At 47.5% G+C, this 10,064-nt stretch overlaps 1 protein-coding gene across 1 annotated transcript in view; it reads right to left on the bottom strand.

Moving 5' to 3' along the window:
* Window positions 1–292: 292 nt before the first annotated feature.
* LOC139047510 (uncharacterized) overlaps window positions 293–10,064 on the bottom strand; it is a 35,559-nt gene continuing 25,787 nt past the window's right edge. The window contains exons 2-3 of the mRNA XM_070521321.1: window positions 3,168–3,497; window positions 293–760 (exon numbers count right to left, since the gene is read on the bottom strand). Of these exons, the coding sequence (XP_070377422.1) occupies window positions 597–760; window positions 3,168–3,423 (420 nt within the window). The 5' untranslated portion in view covers window positions 3,424–3,497 and the 3' untranslated portion in view covers window positions 293–596. The remainder of the gene's footprint in view (window positions 761–3,167; window positions 3,498–10,064) is intronic.

Below are 10,064 nucleotides of genomic sequence, written 5' to 3'. Positions count from 1 at the left end.
CCGACTACTCAGTGACCCAGGTAGGCGGGAAGACTGTTAGACACAAACAACAAACATAGATAGCTCCCGCAAAGTACGTGAAGTACCCAAAGAATGCTAACGCATTACAACCTGTCAAGGTAGGCAATACTGTTTGTTTTAAAAGAAAACAAAAGTGACCTGCTGTTAACAGGGATAGCGTTTGATTGGGCTATTCAAACAACGCTGCGGGTCCCCGGACGGTGTTTGCATCGGCGGTTACGTAAATTTGATGTAGGGAGCTTGGAATAAAGTCAGAATGGAGTAGTTTTACAATACACGGGCGCTGCTTTGGTTCACGGCGTCGCGCGCAGCCATATAACCCTGCTGGTAAGCGTGAACCGTGGCTGAAACATATACAGACGTCGTGCGGCAGTAAGGAGTATACTAATGCGCAATGTGAGCTTTAATTATTTACCTATACTTGCGTCTTCCGAAGAAGCAAACGAGTGAATGTACGGGCCGCTTATACTATCTGAAATCGTCGAGTCTCTCGATCGGACAGTATCGCGCGCTAAAACCGACGTCGCTGCAGTTCCTGCGCCCCAGCGCGGCCCAGGGAGATGGCCGCAGCTGTTTCAGCGCCGGTGTATGGCGCTCAGGTTGAAGTAGACGAGCACCACGAGGAGGAGCAGCAGGGCGACCACTATGCTCGCTATCCGAATGGCCAGCTGCTTGGACGCCGGCGAAGCCCGGCTGGGTCCGCCTCCACTGCCCTCGCTCCCGAACGTCGACGCGGTCGCTGGTGTAGAAAAGAAGCACGCGGAGACGACAGCTTTCAGGTGAATTGTTTTGCTATAGGGCTTTCGTATGCGGCCCGGAGTTGAAACACGAGCATGCGCAGTAGCCTAGCGTATACGCGAACGGCACACAACCGGTGCATGTAGCGCAATGCCGAAAGGCTCTAATGCCAGCTTTACATGAGCTTTATGTTGAGTTACCTAATAGCGCTTTTACCCGCGATACTCGGCTCCAGCGAAAGAAACTGTTTTGCGCTATGGCGTTGTGTCTGCCGGGCAACGTCATGAACAGCCTCGATAGTGTAATAACGGCTGCTGAGTAATTCTAAACTAACCTGTGGGGTATTCTGTAAGAGTCCACCTAGTGGAATTTCCATTGCAGCTGTACGAGCGAGCAGGAGATGAGGGGCTCTGGCCAATCAGCAGCGGCCGAAATGTACAACCCACTAGGTGGACTATTACAAAATACCCCACCTGTATACAGTGCTTACTTAAGTCAGGGTACCGTGCCCTTCAGTACCTCGATATTTACAATACACCGGTATGGTGGAGAAGTTGCGGTCACTGACCAGAGGCGTAGCAAGATACTGACACACCGGGTATCTGTCCTCCCCCCCCCCCCCTCGAAATTTGTTCACAGGATACCTACATAAAACGACGTGCAACAACAGCATCCACAAGCCCCCACCCCGCTCCCCTGTTTAAATTCGAGCCGCCCCCCCCCTCCCTTCCCTCGAAAAATATTGCTGGCTATACGCCACTGTCATCAAGCCAAGGTGAACAAACAGATACGTTTCGGACGTCTGATCTGGCATTTGCTGGAATCTTTGCTGATTCGCATGACGGCTGGCACTCTCAGCAGGATAGGTGGGTAGGTACCTGACATCTATACTCCGGCTCAATACGTCATATGTTGGCACGAAATAGGACAAACGGCTCTTGTCTGCCTTGGTATGGGCAAGGAACCAACGCGGATTCCGAAACACCTGGTTTATATTTATTTTTACCTTGAGTTTTACAGTGACTGCAGTTTCTTCATCATACGGTTACCAGACCCTACGAAGTTTCATCGAGCCCTCGTCTATCCACCGGTATAAAACTATAAAACGCACCCTTTAAAGATCATGACCAAAACGAGAACAAGGTAGTCGACGTTTCGACAGCGTTGGCTGCCGCTTTTACCTTGTTGTCGCTTTTCTCATCGTCTTGAATTTCCATCTCCTGCCTTCCCCACGTTTACCTTTTAAGGATGACACACGGGGTGGCGAACTACAGCAGCACCGAAACCAAGTCACTCGGATTCCGGAAAGAGATTTTGTGTGGATGATTGGGCGACTTCGCAGCTGTAAACGTACTGGAGCGAACAGTCGCTTAAAGGGTGGCGAAGTCGGTTCATCTTGAATGACAGTAGTTGAGCGCTTAGTAAAGATGAGGACAAAAAGGAGACCCGTGCGTCGGTGTGCCTGCTTTTTTGCCCTCGTCTCTACTAAGTGCTCAACTACTGCCATTCGCTTAAAGGGCTCCTGCACCAGATTTGGCCATTTCTAAGTTACAAGCGCAGTGCATGCAATACGCGCTGAAAGTCGTGTCTGTTAACTATTACAACCCTACGCGCCCCAAAAAGAGCTTAAATTTCAAAGCAAGCATCGTTTGCCCTTCTCGCTGGCGCCGCGCTACCAGCCGGACACCGATTGCGCGAGTGCGCCTACGTACATGGTAGTGCTGTGACGTCACTCATAGTGACACGTGACTTCAAGAATTATTGAAAACATCAGCTATTTATTTAATTTGTTGTTTCATTAGACGAATTTCGGTTTAGAGAATAATAACGCCTGCGCCTTAACTTAACTGAACTTCACAGCCTGCTCGTGAGACCGTTACCGGAAGTGCGCCAAAATGCAAAAATGCGGGCGAGAGAGAGAGAGAGACAGAAAGCGGAGCCCGTGACGTATTCGTCACGCCATCCTCCGGCTCCGGTGTGGGAGAACGCAGGGATGCAATTTCGTTTGCGGAGGCTATATATGGGCCCATATATAGCCTCCGCAAACGAAATGGGCACTCTCTCCAGTTGCCCGGGCAACTGGAGAGAGTGCCCATGTTGGCGGTGACGCTCGCCTCCTGAAATGATGGGTTCGCGGCACTTCAGGCATTTTGATCTCTGCTATTAGTGAACTAATTGGAAAAATTCTTGCGGCAGAACACTCTTAGAGGACTTGTATGAACGTCTAGAGTACAACCGAAATTCGCTATCTGGCCTGGTGAGGGGCCTTTTAAGAAGGCACGTGCCATGCGTGAGAAAAAAAAAAAAAAAGGTTGAGGCTGACAGATACGGCTCTTCCTGCGGATGGCCATGAAACTACTCATAATTAAACGCATGTTAGTTAGTACGATGCGCTTCCTTTTTCGCACCTCTTGCCAATGACGCTTCCTCCGCGCTGGCCGTTGGCGAGGTTAGCGAGCGGCTGCCTGCCTCCAGCTCAAGGAGGGCCTTGGCCAGTTTCTCTTGCTTCCAGTCCTGGCAGGAAGGGGAGAGGGCCACACCGCTGGGCAGTGCCGGCTTGTTGACCGCAGAGCGGGTCAGGTCCAAGGAGACCCGGCTCGTGGCATCCGTTGGGGTTCGCGTGAGCCGGCTGCTCGACCTGTCTCGATGCATGACGTGGCGCATTCGGTGACCTCCTGTTCTTGTTCCCAAGCGAATGGCGCTTACCCACTGCGGCGATTGGTCAATAAACGGGCCGCCTGAAAAAGATTGTAAATGTAACAATACGCTAAAAATCAAAATAAACGTTAGAATACGCATGTCTGAGTCTGTGTATTTGCCAGAAAAAAAAGTTGCGGTGAATATACTAAGAATCTACAGAACCTCTATATGTCTGCTGTGTCCCCTTTGAAAGCTTGTCTAACGTTGAACGCGTGGCATTAACCAGGATGACCATTCTGATTATATGTAGATATTATGTGTGGCGGTCTTTATTAAAGCCGAGAAACACCGACATTTATATTAAGGAATCTGGCTTTACGCGAGAAGAGTGAATATTTTATGACGATGTATATACAGTGCGAAGAGGTTTACTGCCGTTGACAACGTTGCTGGAAGGCTATATTTAGGAAGACACTGCAAGGTCTATCTGTAGCACGGGACTCTCTCGCGATCACGGCAAGGTGCTGCGCCTTCCTTTTCACTCGGCACATACGCAGGGGTGCGTCTGCTTCATTAAAATGGTCCGGGAGCGAAGCGTAGCCATCCTGGCAACTCGGGGTGCAGAGATGATGAGCTAATAGAGATAATACGGTAATACAGAGGTAATACGGTTTCAGGCGGTTGAAATATACTGTCTCTCGCCCACGACGACGCAGGTCTGGTGACATTGTGAGCGGCTCGACGATGTAGTTGACCGGTGAAGTGGCATCGATGATCCGGTACGGACTGTGATAACGCGCCAGGAGTTTGTAAGAGAGGCCAGGAATGTGGGCTGGTATCCAAAGCCAAACAAGCGAACCAGGAGCAAAGTTGTGCGATGGTTGATGAGCGCGGTCATGTCGTGTCTTTTGACGTTCTTGAGTCTCGCTAGTCAGAGCACGTGCCAGCTGTCAGCAATTTTCAGCATATTTGGCGACTTCGGAAAGCCGAGTGTACGTATACAACAGATACATATAAAAGGCGGTTGAGAAGTACGCTGAAAAAAAAATTGTTAATCGTATTGTAGCAAAAACACCTGAACAGTGTATATCTGACACATATAACCAGCACTTACGAATAAATACAATATTAAAGAAAACAACACACTCTGAAGTGCAATGTCCCCATATAGAAACATATAGCTTCAGTAGTAGGTGTGAAGTAATTGACCCTATCTCCTTCAGCACCGACCTTTCATCGTACCCGCAATTCGTTCACTTCGAGTGATGTTGTTCAGGATGTTGTTCCTGGGTTTGTTCGATTGGTTCTACTGCGGCAATATGGCAACTGAGGAAAGAATCAACTCTTTTCCCCGTGACACTTTAATCCATTTCTACGGCTCTTTTCCGTTCTGAAACGCAAGAGACTTAAATATTGCTGACGAGCGCTGTCAAAAGGCGAAAGGAGAAGCACTGAATAAGAATAGCGATGTGGGCGAGCATATTTAAGTTCATGGTGTAATTTCCGCAGTGCGATAGACTCAAGTGCGGAAAGGTCAAAAGGATGAAGGAATAGCAATATTCATGTATGGTGTTTATATGTAGTGTTTGTCCTTCTTGTGGTATTCCTTCATCATTTTTACCTTTCCGCAATTCAGTGCTTCGCGCTGCAGAAACTAGACCATGAAAGGAGAATCCCACTTTAGTTTAGCGTGTTCATTGACGTTTCTCATGAAGCACTTTATTGGTGCTGTTATTCCATCACACAAAATTAAATCGCATCGGGCAGCACAAAACTATTTTAAACTTTTTTAATGGGCGCAAGTCTATGTTTGCTTTGTCTTTGCAACTTTTGAATCAAGAAAAGGCATGATGAAAGCTGAGAAAGCAAGATTTGTTTTGCCAATACTGCCACGTCAGGTAAGAACCCTACTGGAGAATGGTGAATTGGGCTAGTTGGTATTGATTCGTTGTTTGCGCTGTAGTAATTATGAACCATATTGGGTTTGTGAGAAGGACCCAACCACAGGCCATGTTTTACTCTGTTGTAGACCCGATTGCCTAGTGCACACACAAAAAAGAAAATCACAGGGTCGCTTATGTTATTTCTAAGACAAAAGCCCCAGCGCCCATGCATTAAAGACGGACATATGACGTACACATCCGCCTTAATTCGCTTAGTCTACTTCGCTTAGTGATCCCTCTTAATTCGCTTACTCATCCTCTTAATTCGCTTAGTCATCTCCCTTAATTTGCTCAGTGCACTTCGCTTATTCATCCCTCTTAATTCCGAAGGTTGACGGTTAGACTCCCACCCGAGGTCGTGGGTTCGAGTCCCACCAAAGTCCCGGAGTTCGACTCCCGCCAAAGATTGGGGGTCGAATGCCTTAACTCTATCTCAGCCACCTGTGCCTTAATTAACTTCGACTTAATTATCACCAGAGTGGTGGGATCGACTACCACCAAAGATCATGGGTTCGAGGGCTTTAATTAACTATATCTTAATTAACGTCGCCTTCAGTAATTTCGCCTTAATTATCACCAAAGGTTGTGGTTTCGACTCCCACCGAAAATCGAGGGTTCGTAGCCTTCTTGTGCCTTTCGTGTCATCGAAGCATTTTCGCTCAAAGCCTGTGGTACGCAATGTCCATGTTGCACACAAGCAATAGTTTGAAGGACAGTCCAAGAATAAGGTATCCACGGGCACAAACAGACGTTTCAAGGACAGTCAACGAAGAAAACGGTCGCAAACACACACACAAAAAGCTGGTTTACAATTCACAGGCATGACTAATATTGCAGTGTGGACAACAAGACACGATCGTTCCCAATTCTCACAAAGCGTGTTGACAAACGTGGCAAAGAAAAGGTTAATAGACGTAACAGAACATATCAAATCGAAGGAGGTCAGCAATTCGCGACCGTGCCATGACAAGATACATGAAAACAGACAGTTCTCAAAAGCTACTAACGGAAATGAACACACTATAAAAAGATCATGTTGCACATAACAGTTTGAAGTGCAGTCAGTCGCTATCACTGCGGATATATTTGCGGTTATATATGCGAATTTCGTACGAAACCACCATCGAAGTGGCTTATACAACCTTTTTTATGCTGACCAAGTATGCAGATGATTAAAACAAATGTTATGTCAATTTCCTACTGAAACCTGAGCGGATCATGTCGGATCACAGGCATCGCTAAAGCACACCAATCTATTAATGGAATGGTGAACAAATTCTTCAATTATTTTTCTTTGATTCGTACTCAGTATTTGCCACTTGGTTCTTGTTCACTTACCCAGAATGTGCATGTTTCACTACGTATGATTGCTACATAAAACATAAGCTGCGTAAAAAAATGTGTTCACCAACGATTACGATACTCCCTAATGCGAATTCTCAGCGCAGCTGTATAGGTGTTTTTTTTTCTTTTCTCGCCCCATTATCACCCCTCATTGTGACCCTTTTTCTTCCCCTCTTCCCCTTCCCTTGCGTAGAGTAGCAGGCCAGATGCTCCATTTTCCGGCCGACCTCTCTACATTTCCCAATCATTAAACTACTACTTATTATTTTATTTTCTACCCACCGTGGTTGCTTAGTGGCTATGATGTTGGGCTACACCGGCAATAAATTTAAAAAAATTATGTTGGGCTGCTAAGCACAAGATCGCGGGATCGAATCTCGGCCGCGGCGGCTGTATGTCCATGGGGGCGAAATGCGAAAGCACCTATGTACATATCTAGACATAGGTGCACGTTAAAGAACCCTAGGTGGTTCAAATTTCCGGAGTCCCTCACTACGGCGTACGTCATAATCGGATCATGGTTCTGGCACGTAAAACCCCGTAATCTAATTTTTTACGTGTTTTGAATGCGCGATAAAGTGTAGCAAAAAATTTGATTCTGAACGACAGCGTCGTCTCGGCAGCGGAGCTGAGCCTCTGCTCGGGAAGCTCGAGCAGTAGCGGCAGACGAAGCATTTCCACCGGTTGCGTCGCTCATTGTTCAGAAAGAAAGCGTGAACGCTGGAGCACGTGGCTCGGGCGGAGCGCGTTCTCTAGCGGCGGCTGCGCCATAGGCGTGGTTGCGCATGCGCAGTGGGTCCGAAGCCCACGCCAGCGCTTTGTGTACGCCGCCTGCTTGGTCGCTGCCGGCACCCCGCTTTCCTCCTCACCCATTCGCCATGCCCCCCTCCGCTTTCCGCCTCATGGTTCTACTGCACCCTCCTCTTCGCCTTCTCGTGCCTCCTCGCTCTCGCCGCTTTTTTCATCTCCCGCTGCGCGCCGCGTTCGCTCTCATCTTTCGCTGTGCTCGTTCGCTCGGTTACGCCGACGCTCGCCGCAGGAACGGGCGCTTAAGAGCGGCGCTCTGAAAATAACTTCCTTGATGAAAAATGCATATTTAATGTCAACTAACCTGCATCTCTAAAGCACGCCGTTCTGTTAATGGAATTGCGAATTATATTTAACGGTTTTATTGGTTTATATTTAATGTGATAGCATTCGCAATGCCAATGTGGGAAAAAAGGTGTCCGGCAATCACAATACTCTCCAGTGCGAAATTTCAGCGCAGCTCGATAGGTGTTTACATTTCGCGATATATTGAGGCAAGGAATTTGAGATTGGAATCACCGCACCGACTCGCCGTGGGCCAGTGCCATCAGCTAATTGCAGAGGGAGAAGCAGCGAGGGAAAGCTGGCATGATTACCGGCATCGGAGCCAACTTCGGAAGACGACGGCGAAAGCGTTCGCGCGGTTGCGCCGAGTGACGCTGACGCTCAACCCCAAGGAACGCGCGCCTAAGTGCTGCGTTCTCAAATGTCTATATGTCTGTGCGAAGTGTGGGAAGCCATACATATATATAATAGAACTGGCAGAACTTTCTAAGTTAATCAACAAGCGTAAGACAGCGGACATCAGGAACTATAATATGGATAGAATTGAACAGGCTCTCAGGAACGGAGGAAGCCTAAAAACAGTGAAGAAGAAACTAGGAATAGGCAAGAATCAGATGTGTGCGTTGAGAGACAAAGCTGGCAATATCGTTACTAATATGGATGAGATAGTTCAAGTGGCTGAGGAGTTCTACAGAGATTTATATAGTACCAGTGGCACCCACGACGATCGTGGAAGAGAGAATAGCCTAGAGGAATTCGAAATCCCGCAGGTAACGCCAGAAGAAGTAAAGAAAGCCTTAGGAGCTATGCAAAGGGGGAAGGCAGCTGGGGAGGATCAGGTAACAGCAGATTTGTTGAAGGATGGTGGTCAGATTGTTCTAGAGAAACTGGCCACCCTGTATACGCAATGCCTCATAACCTCGAGCGTACCGGAATCTTGGAAGAACGCTAACATAATCCTAATCCATAAGAAAGGGGACGCCAAAGACTTGAAAAATTATAGACCGATCAGCTTACTGTCCGTTGCCTACAAAGTATTTACTAAGGTAATCGCAAATAGAATCAGGAACACCTTAGACTTCTGTCAACCAAAGGACCAGGCAGGATTCCGTAAAGGCTACTCAACAATAGACCATATTCATCCTATCAATCAGGTGATAGAAAAATGTGCAGAATATAATCAACCCGTATATATAGCTTTCATTGATTACGAGAAAGCGTTTGATTCAGTCAAAACATCAGCAGTCATGGAGGCTTTACGGAATCAGGTTGTAGATGAGCCATGTGTAAAAATACTGGAAGATATCTATAGCGGCTCGACAGCCACCGTAGTCCTCCACAAAGAAAGCAACAAAATTCCAATAAAGAAAGGCGTCAGACAGGGAGATATGATCTCTCCAATGCTATTCACCGCATGTTTACAGGAGGTATTCAGAGACCTGGAGTGGGAAGAATGGGGGATAAAAGTTGATGGAGAATACCTTAGCAACTTGCGATTCGCTGATGATATTGCCTTGCTTAGTAACTCAGGAGACCAATTGCAATGCATGCTCACTGACCTGGAGAGGCAAAGCAGAAGGGTGGGTCTGAAAATAATCTGCAGAAAACTAAAGTAATGTTTAACAGTCTCGGAAGAGAACAGCAGTTTACGATAGGTAGCGAGGCACTGGAAGTGGTAAGGGAATACATCTACTTAGGGCAGGTAGTGACCACGAATCCGGATCATGAGACTGAAATAACCAGAAGAATACGAATGGGCTGGGGTGCGTTTGGCAGGCATCCTCAAATCATGAACAGCAGGTTGCCACTATCCCTCAAAAGGAAAGTGTATAACAGCTGTGTGTTACCAGTACTCACATATGGGGCAGAAACCTGGAGGCTTACGAAAAGGGTTCTGCTGAAATTGAGGACGACGCAACGAGCTATGGAAAGAAGAATGATCGGTGTAACGTTAAGGGATAAGAAAAGAGCAGATTGGGTGAGGCAACAAACGCGGGTAAATGACATCTTAGTTGAAATCAAGAAAAAGAAACGGGCATGGGCCGGACATGTAATGAGGAGGGAAGATAACCGATGGTCATTAAAGGTTACGGACTGGATTCCAAGGGAAGGGAAGCGTAGCAGGGGGCGGCAGAAAGTTAGGTGGGCGGATGACATTAAGACGTTTGCAGGGACAACATGGCCACAATTAGTACATGACCGGGGTAGTTGGAGAAGTATGGGAGAGGCCTTTGCCCTGCAGTGGGCCTAACTAGGCTGATGATGATGATGATGATGATATATCTG

This window comes from Dermacentor albipictus, chromosome 7 (genome assembly GCF_038994185.2).
Source record: "Dermacentor albipictus isolate Rhodes 1998 colony chromosome 7, USDA_Dalb.pri_finalv2, whole genome shotgun sequence".
Taxonomy (NCBI): Eukaryota; Metazoa; Arthropoda; class Arachnida; order Ixodida; family Ixodidae; genus Dermacentor; species Dermacentor albipictus.
Note: the sequence above shows the minus strand (reverse complement) of the source record. Positions and strands in the feature narration are given on the sequence as shown.